Source organism: Saccopteryx leptura, chromosome 4 (assembly GCF_036850995.1).
Source record: "Saccopteryx leptura isolate mSacLep1 chromosome 4, mSacLep1_pri_phased_curated, whole genome shotgun sequence".
In the NCBI taxonomy this organism is placed as follows: Eukaryota; Metazoa; Chordata; class Mammalia; order Chiroptera; family Emballonuridae; genus Saccopteryx; species Saccopteryx leptura.
This window is the reverse complement of record NC_089506.1, coordinates 199,004,128-199,019,443: the sequence shown is the minus strand read 5'-3', so window position 1 is coordinate 199,019,443 and position 15,316 is coordinate 199,004,128. Positions and strand designations below refer to the sequence as shown.

Genomic DNA, 15,316 nt, shown 5'->3' with positions numbered 1-15,316 from the left:
AGGAAAGAGCTCTCAGGCCTAATTTATGCAACTTGGAATAATCCAAATTTGAAATTGTGTGGTAACCCTAAATTCTCAATAATGTCTTGCTTTTTTTCACAGAAATGTAAAATGATGTGAATGAATGTTTCCCAGTTTAGATGTCAGTCGAAGCTGGGGCTGGAGGAAGAAAATAAAAACTTACTCATAATATGGCCACATGGGGGCACCACTTTGATTAAATCAAGAGAAGACCTGTCGATCTTCAGTCTGGGAGGAACCATGTGACTGTTCATGTGCCTCCCAACTTCTGCAAGTGGCTCTTGGGGAGAAATGTTCTGCTATTTCAACAGTCACTATGTCTATAACATATTTTTAAAATATCCTACAACAACATCACTCAAGGATTGTTTGAGTGGCAGGGCTAGAGCTATAAAATGGTCTCGAGAATCAATGATTGAAAAGCAATAGTTTGATGTAAAGAAACAGCTCTGAATTAGCAGCAGGCACGATTCAACATGCTCCTAATGCAAAAATGAAAAGCACTGAGTGAGAGAGTGGAGAGATACAGAGTAGTAATTAAAGAGCACAACCTCTGGATTTGAACCCTGGCTGGGTGACCTTGGGCAAGTCCCTTCCTTTCTCTGTGCCCCCATCTCCTCATCTGTAAAATGGGAATAATAATAGTGCCTACCTTGCATGGTCGCTATGAACACTGAATGAGGTCACACATATAAAATGCTTAGAACAGTGTTTGGTATGTCGTTGGTAGGTGCTCAGTACATTTTAGCTAGTATTATTACAACAGAGTGGCTTTAAGATTCCCCCAATATCCATAGGCTACTAGGTTAGGATGCTGGAGGGAGGGAAAAGGAGAGTACCAAAGCTGGCAAAGCAGCCAGCCGGGTGTGAGATGGATGTTGCTAATAACACACCCCAAGCTATCACAGCTGTGGATTGATAGATTGTGTGACTGCATCCCCCTGGCTTGACATTTAAGCCTGCAGGGAAACCAGTCCTGAAAAATGCAAGTTTTGAATTCTCTGAGATCTTCCGCTGCATCCTGTGCATGAAATGAGATGAATCTGATGTTCTTCCAAAGTGATATAAGGGTCACAGAGAGGACAAGACCCGAGATGTTACAAGGAGGGGAACGCACAGTCCTTGCCTGCCTCCCGGTCCCTAGAAGGTGAACACAGCAGATGACGTGGGGGTGGGGAGGAAGGGATGGGCACAGAAATGGGAGTACACGGTACCAATCATTCTTCTTGCTCTCCCTTAAATGAAAGCTATAGCATCTTCCAAGGAAGGCAGAACCAAATGTTCCGGCCATTGGAGCACCTCCATCTGTAGGACCTGTCTCCTGGTTGTCACACCTCTGCAGCAGTCACCTCCACCTGTGAAGTGCTATCCAGCCTCCAAGGATCAGCTTACATGCCATCGGTCCTGAAGCCTTGGCCGAGTCCTCTCAGACACAGGACCAGTTTAAGCCTAAACCATCCCTTCCTCCTCTGCCACCACCAGGCCTTCCTGCCCTGCCTCCAACATCCCGAGTCACACTGTTCCATCTGCCCAGAATGCTCTTCCAGGCCCTTTCACCTATTTGGTTTCTTGTCATCATTCAGGTGTCAACTTTAATAGCATCTGCTTAGAGAAGCCCCACCCTGTCCCTAGCACCTCCTCCCACCCCCTTCAGCCCTTATCCCTGTATCTGCTTTTGTCCCTCTTTGACATTGCACATAACTCATCGTTAGTTGTGGCGTGCTTGCTTCTCTTCTGCACCTGACACCAAGCCACAGCTCCATAGGGGTAATGACAGGATCTGTCCTATTCAGTACTGCCAACCAAGCCTTAGAACCTGGCACATCTGGGGTATTCCTCATTTATTTTCTCAGTGATGAATGAATGAATGAATACACCCTTCTTGTGGTTCTTATCCCATTTGTCTTGCGCCACAATGATCTGACTGCATGTCTTATCACCCTTCCTATAGCAGGGTATTCTTCTTAATGGTGGGATACGTACTTACTATGATCAAAGGTACCAGGTGCTGAGTGCCTGCTATGTGCCAGGCACTGGGCTAAATGCTCTATGTCAACCAACTAATTTCACCTTTTTTTTTTTAGTAAGAGCAAGCGAGAGTGAGCGAGAGAGAGAGAATGGGGGGGGGGTGTGGAGAGAAAGAGAGAAGGGAAGAGAGAAACACGAGAAGCATCAACCCACAGTTGTGGCACTTTAGTTGTTCACTGATTGCTTTCTCATACATGCCCTGACCAGGGGGCTCAAGCTGAACCAGTGATCCCTTGCTCAAGCCAGCAACCTTGGGCTTCAAGCCAGTGACCCTTGGGTTCAAGCCAGCGACTATGGGTTCATGTAAATGATCCCACACTCAAGGCAGTCACCCCGTGCTCAAGCCTGCACCCAAGCCAGCAACCTCGAGGTCTCAAACCTGGGACCTCAGCATCTGAGGTCAACGCTCTATCTGCTGTGCCACCATTGGTCAGGCTAATTTCATCCTTAAAACAATCTGGGAGTTAGTTGTTATTAATAACCTGGCCCCCTTTAAAGGTGGAGGAAGTAGGCCCGAGACAGAGCGGGGGGAAGAATGAATAATTAATCTGTGCCACTGTTAAATGTTGCAGAACTCCAAATGAGTCCAGCAATGCCAGGCTCTGGATCACAGCTCCACACTTCTGAGCTGGGCCTCCCCTCCAAGGCCTGAAGAGCTTTATACACAGTAGGTACTCAACACGTGCTTGTTGGACAAATTACCTGACTTTAATTCACTCTTCAAATGGGGGCTTTTCTGGTATTGCCCCCAAAGGAGCCAGCTGGATTGTACAGTTTTCCTGACCCTCAGCAGGCCAGCCCAGCCGAGGAGAGCTGGGGACCCACACTATAGAAAGCACATGTGACAGTCAATGCTGTGCCCCCACACAACAGCCATGTCATCTGCAACCCCTGTGGTTCTGGGCTCAAATGTCACAGCAGGAACAGCATTGCAAAGCCTGTACGCTTGACATTTCTACCCCCTGCCTGTTTGATAACAGACAACTGCCCACTTGGTAAATAAATCCAGGGAAAGCATAAGCAGTAAACCGCCTTCTGAATGACTTAACCCGCTTCCCCTTTACAGGTTTCTCTTAACATTTCGCACTATGTCAAGTGCCAAAATCACACTAAGTGACACCCAGGACTCAGGGAAGACCGGGTTCATCCTGGGAAGCAACGAAGGTCAGGTACAGCTGTGAGGCTGCAGGCGGCACAGTTCTAGGTGGTGCCACTTATAATAACCCCCCAGTGCATGGCGCCACCCGAAGGGGTGTGGTGTGTTGGCTCTGCCAGGAAGTACCCAGCCCCCTTCTCTGTCTGTGGCGAAACCAAAAGAACAGTCTCCCTAGAGGGTCCCACCCAGTGTGGGATTCAAATAATTTAACAACTCGTTCTCTGCCCTAATGACCGTTTAAACTATAAAAAAATATATACCGATTGGTAATTTATTATTTCATGCATTTAATACTTAAGAACAATAAAAGAGGTACACAAAACTAGATTATAAGAAAGAGTTTAACAATATTAATAAAAATATGTTAAATACCTGACAAAAACCAATAAAACTGTTATTTAAGATTTGTCCATATTGCTTTTTTTTTTTTTTTTTTTTTCATTTTTCTGAAGCTGGAAACAGGGAGAGACAGTTAGACAGACTCCCGCATGCGCCCGACCGGGATCCACCCGGCACGCCCACCATGGGGCAACGATCTGCCCACCAGGGGGCGATGCTCTGCCCATCCTGGGCGTCGCCATGTTGCGACCAGAGCCACTCTACCGCCTGAGGCAGAGGCCACAGAGCCATCCCCAGCGCCCGGGCCATCTTTGCTCCAATGGAGCCTCGGCTGCGGGAGGGGAAGAGAGAGACAGAGAGGAAAGCGCGGCGGAGGGGTGGAGAAGCAAATGAGCGCTTCTCCTGTGTGCCCTGGCCGGGAATCGAACCCGGGTCCTCCGCACGCTAGGCCGACGCTCTACCGCTGAGCCAACCGGCCAGGGCCCATATTGCTTCTTGATTGGCATCCTCACCTGCAATTTTTTCACCTATGGACAGAATGAACATTACTATGGGTGCTTAGAATATACTGTTGCACCAATAATGTTAAAAAAGAGCAAGGAATGTAAATTTGTGACTTCCACAATGGGCAGCTGCCCAGGCACCCACCTTAGAGAGAACCCTGATTACAAGTGCCATTTTAACAACCGGCTAAAACTCAACAAAAAAAATATGTATCCGGCCTGACCAGGTGGTGGTGCAGTGAACAGAGTGTCGGCCTGGGATGCAGAAGACCCAGGTTCAAAACTCTGAGGTTGCCAGCTGGAGCAAAGACTCATCCAGTTTGAGCACAGGCTCACCAGCTTGAGCGCAAGGTCATCGGCTTGAGTGTGGGATCGCTGGCTTGAGAGTGGGATCATAGATATGACCCCATGGTCACTGGCTTGAAGCCCAAGGTCACTCGCTCAGCTGTAGACCTCCAGGTGAAGGCCCATATAAGAAAGCAATCAGTGAACAACTAAGGTGCCGCAATGATGAATTGATGCTTCTTCTCTCTCTTCCTTCCTGTCTGTCTGTCCCCATCTGTCCCTCTCTCTGTCTCTCTCGCTAAAAAACCCAAAACAACAACAACAAAAAAAAACCCAAAAGGTTCTGCCAAACAGGTGCAAACCAGCTGAATCCCACCACTGGCCCCACCCATTTCCCCCACGAAAGTCCTCTGCTTGCCCAAAGGGTCAGCAGCCTGGTCAAAGTGCCACTGTCATCCGATTCAGGGGCTGTGCATCTGTAACACTCCCTCTGGGTGTCTGGGGCAAACAGATAGTGGCCACTGGGGTCTCTACTGGTTCAAAAAAAAAATCCAAATTCCTTAATCTGGCATTCCAGACCCTTCATTATCTGAGCTGGCAGGTTTATTTCCCACAATCCCCGCCACTTTCCCGATCTGTAGTGTCTGTTCATAGTGCTTGTCTGTCCTGGATCCAGTTACAGTGCCTGAATTGTCTATTACAAAGGTCAGCAAACGAGGGGGCCAAACCCACTGCCTGACTTTGTACAGGAAGTGTTACTAGAACACAGCCACGCCCATTCATTAACATATGGATTGTGGTTGCTAACGCACTACAATGACAGAATTGACTAGTTGTAACAGACTCTAAAGCCCATGAGGCTGAAATAGTTACTATCTGGCCCTTTACAGGAAAAGAGTGCCAACCTCTGTTTTACTGGCTTAGTTCATGTGTTTCAGGTGGGAATGACCCTGTCCATGGTTCCAGGATGGTCAGTCAACCCAGGAATGACCCTAGCACCATTTCCTCCAAGCAAAAGTGATTGCATCAGGTGACTGGCACATTTACACCAAGCCAGGGCAATGAGAGCCTTCTCTGGTGCTTTTGCTGCTGTTAAGAATGAGGCAGCCTGACCTGTGGTGGTGCAGTGGACAGAGCATTGGCCTGGGAGGCTGAGGAGCCAGGTTCAAAACCCCAAGGTCACCGGCTTGAGCGCGAGCTCATCTGGCTTGAGCCCAGGCTCACCAGCTTGAGCACTAGGTCGCTGGCTTGAGTGTGGGATCATAGACATGACCTCATGGTCTCTGGCTTGAGCAAGAGGTCACTCGGTCTGCTGGAGCCCTCAGTCAAGGCACATATGAGAAAGCAATCAATGAACAACTAAGGTGTCGCAATGAAGAACTGACACTTCTCACTTCTCCTTTCTAGTCTGTCAGTCTGTCCCTGTCTGTCCCTCTCACTCTCTTTCTCTCTCTCTTACTTAAAAAAAAAAAAAAAAAAAAAAAAGAATGAGGCAAAGAAAAAGCAAGCTTAAGATTGAGGCCAATATAAAAGAAACAGAAAGAAAAGGACAGAGCACATGCATGCATGCCCATGACATCATTCAAGACTCTGAATCCACCTATGACTGAAGCCATTATCCCTGGATTTTTCCATTAAAAAACTCCACGCAGGATCATATGGGTGTGCAGGGCGTGAATGCACAGCTGTAGGGGGCAACTGGATCATGTACTCGCCTTACCTCCAATATTAGATTTTAAATCCCCTGAGCACGGTAACAGCACTCTGTCAAGCCTGTGTGTCCCAGGGTGCCTGCAGGCCACACTCAAGAAATAACTACCAAAGAAACTGAAATTAACTTTTCTTTTTTTTTTTTGCATTTTTCCGAAGCTGGAAACGGGGAGGCAGTCAGACTCCCACATGCGCCTGACCAGGATCTACCCGGCATGCCCACCAGGGGGCGATGCTCTGCCCATCTGGGGCATCGCTCTGTTTCGACCAGAGCCATTCTAGCACCTGAGACAGAGGTCACAGAGCCATCCTCAGTGCCCGGGCCATCTTTGCTCCAATGGAGCCTCGGCTGCGGGAGGGGAAGAGAGAGACAGAGAGGAAGGAGAGGGGGAGGGGTGGAGAAGCAGATGGGCGCTTCTCCTGTGTGCCCTGGCCGGGAATCGATCCCGGGACTCCTGCACGCCAGGCCGATGCTCTACCACTGAGCCAACCGGCCAGGGCCGAAATTAACTTTTCAATTAGATGATTGGCACTTCCAGGATTCAATTTCGGTCTGTAGGTGAGTTAGTTGGTCAACGATTTTTTGGAGTAAGACAGATAAAAACCCTGCCCTCACAGAGCTGGCATTCTTCTACGGGTGGCTTAACAAACAGACACCAAGCTCTGGCTGATTAGCTCAGTCAGTTAGAGCATCGACAAAGTTGTGGGTTCAATCTCCCGTCAGGGCACACAGGGGAAGCAACCAATGAATGCACAATTAAGTGGAACAATAAATAAATAATTTCCTACCCTCTCCCCTCTCTCTCCCTTCCTTTCTCTGTCTCTTTAAATTATGCCCTGACCAGATAGCTCAGTTGGTTAGAGGGTCATCCCGAAGCACAGAGGTTGCTGGATCCATCCTGTGTCAGGAGACATACAGGGACAGCTTGATGTTCCTGTCTCTCTGTCTCCCTCTCCCCTCTCCTTGCCTCTCTCCAAAAAACAAAACAAAAAAAAGAAAGAAAGAGAGAAAGAAAGAGAGAGAGAAAGAAAGAAAGAAAGAAAGAGAAGAAAGAAAGAGTGAAAGAGTGAAAGAGAGAAAGAGAGAAAGAGAGAAAGAAAGAAAGAAAGAAAGAAAGAAAGAAAGAAAGAAAGAAAGAAAGAAAGAGAAAGAGAGGAAGGAAGGAAGGAAGGAAGGAAGGAAGGAAGGAAGGGAGAGAGAGAGAGAGAGAGAGAGAGAGAGAGAAAGAAAAGAAAGAAAGAAAGAAAGAAAGAAAGAAAGAAAGAAAGAAAGAAAGAAAGAAAGAAAGAACATCAGATAGAATAAGCCAACCTCAGCCACATAGGGTATTGGAAAATGGGACTGAGTTCTTGATTAGTAAATTGATTTCACCAAACATTTTAACTCTACACACATCTGCAGGATTTGGGCTACACCCACGAATAATGGGAGAGTGCCTTACCATCACCTTTATATCAGTTTAAAGAATTCCTTCCTATCATGACAGAAATGAATACTTACTGTGATAACCATGGTATGGGCATATCTCATTACTCTAGCAACAGCCCTATAAAATAAGTCCTACTACTGTTCCCACTTTACAGATAAGAAACCAAAACAAAAACAGGGTAAAAAGACTCTTACTTAAGATGGCCAACCAGGTATCAAGCACTCTTAAGTCCTATTCAATAAACTAGTTTCTGCAATCGCCACAACAACCCTATGAGATAAATACTAGTCTTTACACCATCCCCATTTTATCAGGAAAAATCAAGGCACAGAGAGATCCAAAAACTTGCTCAAGGTCACAGTACTAGGAAAAAGTAGAAGAAATAGAATACCAACTCACAGAGCCTGACACAGAACCATTTTGTTACGGAAATATTTGGTACTTGCTTCTAAGAAGAGAAAACGAGGGGAAGGACTGAGGCATGACCCCACCCCCCATCATGGAGGGAAAGATGGGACACCAGAGGCTTCTGGGATCTCAGCCCAAGGAGTTAGCTGAGACAGCACTGGGCTCCCACTGAGGCTCCGGCTGTGAAGCCTTCCGTGGTCTCTCCCCTCTCTGGGCCTCCCCTCTGCATCGTGAGAAGTGGCACTCGATGATTCTCAGACCCTCTAGACTCAACGCAGACTCTCTGGCCACGTTCCTCTCCCAACCACAGAGAGGTGGACCAGACACGTGGCTGAAAAGCTTCAAAACTGCGTTCCCAAAATATCTGAGCGACTGGCAGATGGAGATGTTGTATGCAGGCGCGGGAGGAGAACGAATTGGAAATAAAATGAAAGATGCCAGAGAGAACATAAACAGCGTTGGAGGACAGGATGGAGCCTGGAGGTGCTTTTCGGCTTCCCTATTTCTGAAGCTCTTGGTCAGACCAGCTAAGATGCACTTGTTTGCTCATTCCATCTACCTGGCCACGCAACAAACATTTACCCAGCACCTACTGTGTGCCCGGCACTGGGTCAGGTGCTAGGCCAATCTGTCATACTGACTTGGATGGACACCTTTAGAATTTGGACATCCCTTGAAGACTACAGATGCTCACAGTTCTCCTTTTCCGTTTGGAATGACACGCAACGTGATTAAAAGTGCCCTCATGTTTGGTATTACACAGTTCACATCTCAGAAGATGTAAAACTAGCTGAACAGAAGTCCCACCACCAGCTGGTCTCACCAGCTCACCAAACAAAATGAGAGACACAGAGTATGTCCCCATCAGCAGCAAAGAGGTCGATGGGCACTTTGCCGTTCGCAACTCCATACCCCAACTCCTTCTTCCCGTGGCCCCAGCACCCTTTCAGAAACAGAGGAAAAAAAAAAAAAAAAGGTCTTGAGATTGCTTTCAAGGAAGTTCAGAGCAGTGTTACTTACAGCCAGGGAGGAGTCTGGGCAGGAAAAGGTCCCAGAATTTCAACTTCATCCTCACTCGACTGGCAACAGCTGGACTCATAGCACTTCTGACAGCAGTGCCGGCAAGTCCATCTGCACAGCAGCAGATCGGAGATTCTAGAAAGAAAACCCTGAGGCCATTGGGGGAGGCGGGCGGAGGAGCGGTGAGAGGGGACATGGGAAGGGTGGAGAGGAAGAAGAGGAAAAACACCCAAATTACAAGCAGCCCGTCCCTGGTGAGAAATAACCACATTCAGGAGGTCTGTCTCCGCTGTCAACACTTGGAACAAAATGTTTTCCATTTCTATTTACCAACTGCAGGCACAAAGATGGCAAACACCAACTCGCCCGGAGCCATTAATAGCGAGCAAAACATTTGCAGGTAGTGTCTTTTGTAGTTTATGGGAACGTCTTCCTTGACATGTGGGCGGTATACCCAACATGGTGAGGGCTATACAGTATGCTCCCGAGACACAATGAATATTAGTCTGTCTTCTTGAATACAAAGCAAAAATAATTTGTTTTATTTTTAAAAGATAATCTCAGTGACATGAAAGTACACAGAGATAATCAAAAGGAATAAGTAGGGGCTGGGGAAGGAAACCTATCTTGTCAACTCATGCCTTTTCACCGGGATCTCCCTGCCTTAGGGAGGTATCGACACTGTGCCCTTATCAACATCCGGATACTGTTTAATATTCAATATTCCCCACAGCCTCACATAAGCCTCCAAAACGAAAAGCGAGCATTTCTTAATTAGAAGCCAGACCAAACAAATCATTGAATTAAACCCACCTCGTTTAAAGGTTCCAACTGCCCTTTTAGAGATCCAAGATGAAGCCACGGGGTGGAGGGGACAGGGGTGACAAAAGAGAGAGACAAGACCAGTTTAGCAATATTCCAGCAACTCAAAAAAGAAAAACAAAAAAAGCCTCGGATCCTTCCACTTACCATTCTGGAAAGGGAGCTGACTTCCTAACAAGGTGTTGCTATCTCCACGGCTGCTGGTAGCCTCCTGGCTAACCAACACCGAATAAATGGGAAACTTTAGCATTTCGGTTTGATTTGCACCGTATGCTGTTATGAATCAGAGCGGGTGGATAAACAGTCATGCTATCCAATGCAGCCACACTTCAGAAGAGCAAACCTTCCTATGCAGAAATAGCCATGAAGCCAACCCAAGAAGACATGATTAGCTAACATACAGGCAGGCACCGAGTGGATGTGGCTTGGCCCCCCCCCCCCCCCCCGCCCTCCTGGAGGCCCTACCTTCCAATTCTGTTCCAATGGAGATGGTAGGGAGCTTCATGTGACCACCCACAAACACTGGAAGCCAAAAAGAAAGCCATACTCTGGTCCTTAGAGGAGGGACAGACTGCCTCCCTTCTTTGGCTCCACCCCACACCTCATCTTCTCACAGGTACCCAAGACACAGGCTCCTTCCCCTCTTCCAGGGAAGAGTCTTGAGAGCTTTACAAGTAGGCCAAGTAAACCAGGTAGGTTAAGAGGACTCCCGCATCCCAGCCCGGGACATGTCCCAGAGATGAACTGAGGTGGGACTCGAACTCAGAACTTTGAACTAAGAGGGAGAAAGCTATTGTCTTTTTCAATTCTCTTGCAAGGAGGAGAAAGACTGAATTTTATACCATTCTGTTGATCTCCCCACACACACCCTTCCTTTTTTTTTTTTTTTTTTTTTTTTTAAGTGAAAGGAGGGAAAATAGTGAGACAGACTCCCATGGGCACCCTGACCAGGATCCACCCAGCAACCCCTATCTGGGGCCAGTGCTTGAAACTAAGCTATTTTAAGCACCTGAGGCTGATGGCTCAGACCAACTGAGCATCCTCAGTGCCCAGGGCCAACACTTGAATCAATCAAGCCACTGCCTGTGGGAGGGGAAAAGGGAAAAAAAGAGGTGGGGGAGAGAAGCAGATGGTCATTTCTCCTGTGTGCCCTGATATGGAATCAAACCTGAGAGAACCATATGCTAAGCTGATGCTCTATCCACTGAGCCTACCAGCCAGGGCCACCCTTCCTTTTTAAGCAGAGAGAAGACTTCGTGCAGAGCCTTGCAGACAGCCCATTCCAGCTAGAATCTAAGAATGTGGCATTATTCTCATTGTGTTTCTTTCTTCCAGTTTCCGTTTATATCAAGTGGTCCTGGTTTTCTATTATGGTATTGACAAAAAGTTTCCCTTTCATATAAGGGTTTTTTTAATATGAGTTTTCAAAGTAAAAAAAAAAAAATGCAAGACCATTTATAGAAAAAATATTAAGTAACCGTACAGGTGGTACATAGCTAATGAAAAATTCAGAATCCTTGAAGTGGTAAGGATATGGCTGCAGCTTGGAAAACAGTCTGGGGCACTAATCACAAACTCCTCCAAAAGTAAAACTCAAACCAGATCAAGACCTGCTTGGAGGGGTGGGGCATGTGAAAAGCTGAATAGAGAAGTGTTGTCCTAGCCTTACCACTAGCCAATCATGTGACTTGGACAAGTCAAGGGGCCACTTTGAGCCTCAGTTACCTCTTCTTTTTAGTAGAAAGACTAAGCTAAGGACACTGACTATGAAAATGCTTGTGTTGCCTAGCTGCCAAATATCTGCCTCCTTTCTGAGGCTTATGAGAACAATCGTGGTTGGTTATGACCAATTGCAACCTACCAGGCACCAGGGAGGTCATGGCCAATATAGCAGTGAGCAAAACAGCAAAAACTTAGGTTCTCGTACAGCTTACAAGATCAAGTGCTTTAAAGTGCTTCCGAAAAAGAGATGCTTTTTCAAAATCCATGCCCACTGTCTTCATTTGGGGAAGTATTTCCTCAGAATGGGATCAGAGAATCACTTATAAAACTATGATGAACAGAGACAGGGCCACCTCAGGGTCTCTGCTCAGGAACAACTGTCCAGCCTTCTGAAGACCCAGGTGCAAGGCAAGTGTCAGGAGGGAGCAAAGAGAAACCAAGGAAGATGAAGAAAGAGGAAAGGGAGGGTGCTCTGATACTAACAGGCATGTGTTGTGACTCTTTCCTCACACTAGGTCCACTGGGTTCATGAGTTTGACCCAGCATAGGCAAATTAATTCAAGCCCGAAAGAAACAGGATGGAAGCACACCCAGGCATTCATTCCACAGCAGGTTTGGGAAATCCAGCCTGCAGTCTGTTTTGGTACCGCACTTCAGCTAAGAATGGTTTGTACACTTTTAAATGTTTGAAAAAAAGTCAAAAGAAGATTAATACTTCTTGACTCATACAAAATATATGAAATTCAAATTTCAGTGTCTACGCATAAAGTTTTATTGAAATGCAGCCATGTCCATTCATTCACTATTGTCTATGGCTGTTCAGTGCCCTGGTCAGAACAGAATAGTTGAGACACAGACCTTGCAACCCTCAAAGAAAAAGATAGTTATTACTATCTGGCCCTTTACAGAAAAAGTTTAACAAACTTATTCTAGAAGTTAAGCCAACATCACCAGGCCACCCTCAAACTTGATGCTCAACAAATACACCAATACTCCACTGATCCCCATTAAGCCCACTTCCAGATCTCACGACAACCCCCTAAGCAGCTGTGTGGCCTTGGGCAAATCACTCCATTTCTCTGTGCTGAAAGTGGTCATTAAGAACTGTAGAAGCCTGTTTAATGTCTCACTAGATAGAGAATTCTGAGAGGAGGGGCCATGCTGTTTTCACAGCTGTGCCCCCAGTACCCACGTGTAGAAAAGGTGGTCACCCAACTGTTTGTTGAGTGACTATTGAATAGTTCCTCTAACAACATCCAGCACACAGTGGGTGTAAACACGACCTTCAATGAACTTGAAAAGATGACAGAGGGATTTCATGAAAGGGAAGCCAGTGGAGCTAATCTAGTCAGGAGAGGGATGAGGAGGCCAGACAGGTGACACAGCACAGAGTTCCTGGCAGACTGAAAGGTCTGAGGACAAGATGAGGGTATGTGTGAGCCAGAGGTAAACTAGGGGACCAGCAGCCCCCCAACTGTGGCCGAGGAGATGAGAAGTGAGCCCAGACGCATACTGGATGTGCGAGCCTATAGGCTTCTCTGCCGGGCTCAGAGGAGCCAGTCCCAAAAGCAAGCAGCTCAAAGGGTCTGTCTGCGTGACCTTGGGCTGAGCTGTCACCACTTCCAGTCTTATATTAAAGAGAAAGGTCTCTTAATCAAGCTGCCCCCTTCTCCCAAATCATGCTTGTAAATTATTTCAGCTCGAGAATTCCTGGGGGAGTTTCCCCCAAATGATGGGGGTCTGCAACTCCCAATCCCACCGCAATGGTTTGAAGTAATCGGCTGCCTCACCACCACCAGCAGCCGCAGCCTCCCCACCAACACGCCTCTGGTTGTCCCCCAGCCTTCAGCACCCAGTGCCCGGGAGAGACGACGTCCTTGTCCCTCCTGGCCTGACCAGCTGCCTCCGGCTCGCTCCGCCCGCCAATTAGCCCCAGCCGTCACCACGGTAACCGCAGCTGGCGGGCCGGGAGGCTGGGGCGCCCCGGGCCGCGCTCACTGGGCCCCTCCCCAGGGGTGGGATGCAAAGAGAGGGGGAGGGGAAAGTGGGAAGAAAAGTCCACTTCACCCCCCTATACCCTCCCCAGGAAGCCAAGGCGCGCGTGCGGAGTCCGCAAGGGACCCTTCGTTCTGGGGTGTGGGGGTCCCCAGCCTCTTCTCCTGGGACGCACAGGTTGCTGCGCTTGGGCACCCATTTTCCCGAGGCAAGTTTGTGGGAGCCCAGCCGCGTGCCCTCCCTTACACGCGCTCACGGTCGAAGGGGGTAAGGTCCCCCACGCACACCGCTGACCTGCCCCCCCACCCCCCACCCCGGCCTCAGCCCTACCTGGATATACGCCATTTTCGCCCGCGACTCACTCCGGCCCGGGCATGGCGCCTCCACAGCCACTTTGCCCTCGCCACCAGGAGAGGGGGGAGAAAGCAAAGGGGGAAAGGAAGAAAAGGCGGCCGGGTGGCCCCAGACGTGACTGGCGTGGCTGATGAGCGGCGCCCGCCCCTCCGCCGGCCGCCCCGTCCTTGCCTTTCCCTGCGTTTCGGCTCCGGGAGTCGGGGCCGCCTCCGGGTTGTGGGAGCCGAAGTGCCCAGGGCCCCCGCCTGGCCTCCCTCGCTCCCCCCGAGGCGCCCCCCAGGCTGGGATGTGGCCAGGCTGCCTGAGGAGGGAGCCGGGGCGGCGGGGACTGCGGCGACCCCGGCGCAGGCGGGGCTGGAGATGCTGGGGCCGGAGCGCGAGAGGCGGGGGAGGGGATGGGGATGGGAAGCGGGTGGGAGAGGGCGGTGCGCGGGTCAGCCCATCCGGTCCGTGCCGGGGCTGGCACCTACCGAGAGCAGAGCCCCCGGGGTGCCCCTGGAACCGAGGGGCACAGTCTGGACCGCCATGGAGTCTGGAGCTGGGAGGGTCCTCCCCAATCCAGCCCTTTCTCACACCAGCTTGGGAAAACTTTATTCCCGCCCCACCCGACGCGCCTAGAACTGTTGCAGTGAGGCATGCATTGGCCAAATGAAAGGGTGTCTCAGGGTAAGGTGGGGCGTAGGGCGCCCCAAGGGAGATGCGGCCGGGGACGCAGAGGTCTCACGCAGAGAGCAGAGCGCCCCTTTACCCTAACCTAGCCGAGTTGTACCCTGGGCGCAACAGGTTTGGTGCGGGGCGGCCCGGCAGCGCCACCCAGCGTCGTGCCCAGAGTTGTGAGCGCCTCTGCCCGCTCGAAGCTCCGTGCCACCGAGCGTGCGCCCCAGGGCGTGTCCACCCGGCAGCTTCCCCGCGTGGCTGGGGCGCCCTGGACCTGGAAGCTTCCCTCGTGCCTTTCCTCCCACCCCAACGCCACAGAGCTGGAACTGGCTCTCCACTGAGAGATCTGAAGTGGAACATTGCCCTCCACCGGTTCTCTTTTTAAATACCCAGCCATGTCCAGTTGCCAATCAACCTTTCAACCTCCTAGCGCCTCTGACTTTTCATGGGTGAAAATGGCATAAAATCTCTGCCCTGCCTTCTCTCAAGGGCTGTTTTGTAGGAATAAATGAGGAAACAAATGTGGGAGTAATAAAAGATGTGCTACATGCGTTTATATATTTTGTGTAAAAATCTAGCATCCATATCCATTTTGAGTAACATAATATTTCGTTTGGAGCACACAGCACGTAGCACATGCTGAACGCCTCGAATTCGGCCGGTACTGTGCTGAACACTTCACAAGCATTATTTCATTTCATCTTTCTTGCTCACTCCTGTACCTCTAGCACAGTGCCTGGCCAGAGGAGGTACTCATTCTGTGCTTTTGTTATTGACTTGGCTCCTCTTAACTATGACAGAGGTGCTGTAATATTTCCAATTTACAGATGAGGAAACTGAGGTGCAGAGGGGAAAAGCTACTCTAG

At 49.2% G+C, this 15,316-nt stretch overlaps 1 protein-coding gene across 6 annotated transcripts in view; it reads right to left on the bottom strand.

Annotated features, from left to right (window-relative positions):
* The window catches only part of SYT17 (synaptotagmin 17), a 78,919-nt gene extending 64,759 nt beyond the window's left edge, over positions 1-14,160 (bottom strand). Inside the window, exons 1-3 of one of the 6 annotated variants that reach the window (XM_066382529.1) lie at positions 13,770-14,160; positions 9,714-9,736; positions 8,901-9,049 (exon numbers count right to left, since the gene is read on the bottom strand). Coding sequence is in view for 1 of the 6 variants with exons in the window: in XM_066382528.1 (XP_066238625.1) it covers positions 8,901-9,049; positions 9,714-9,731; positions 13,770-13,784 (182 nt within the window). In the remaining 5 variants the exon portion in view is untranslated. The remainder of the gene's footprint in view (positions 1-8,900; positions 9,050-9,713; positions 9,737-13,769) is intronic. The other 5 variants (XM_066382531.1, XM_066382528.1, XM_066382530.1 and 2 more) reach the window with 5 other exon arrangements.
* Positions 14,161-15,316: the final 1,156 nt, after the last annotated feature.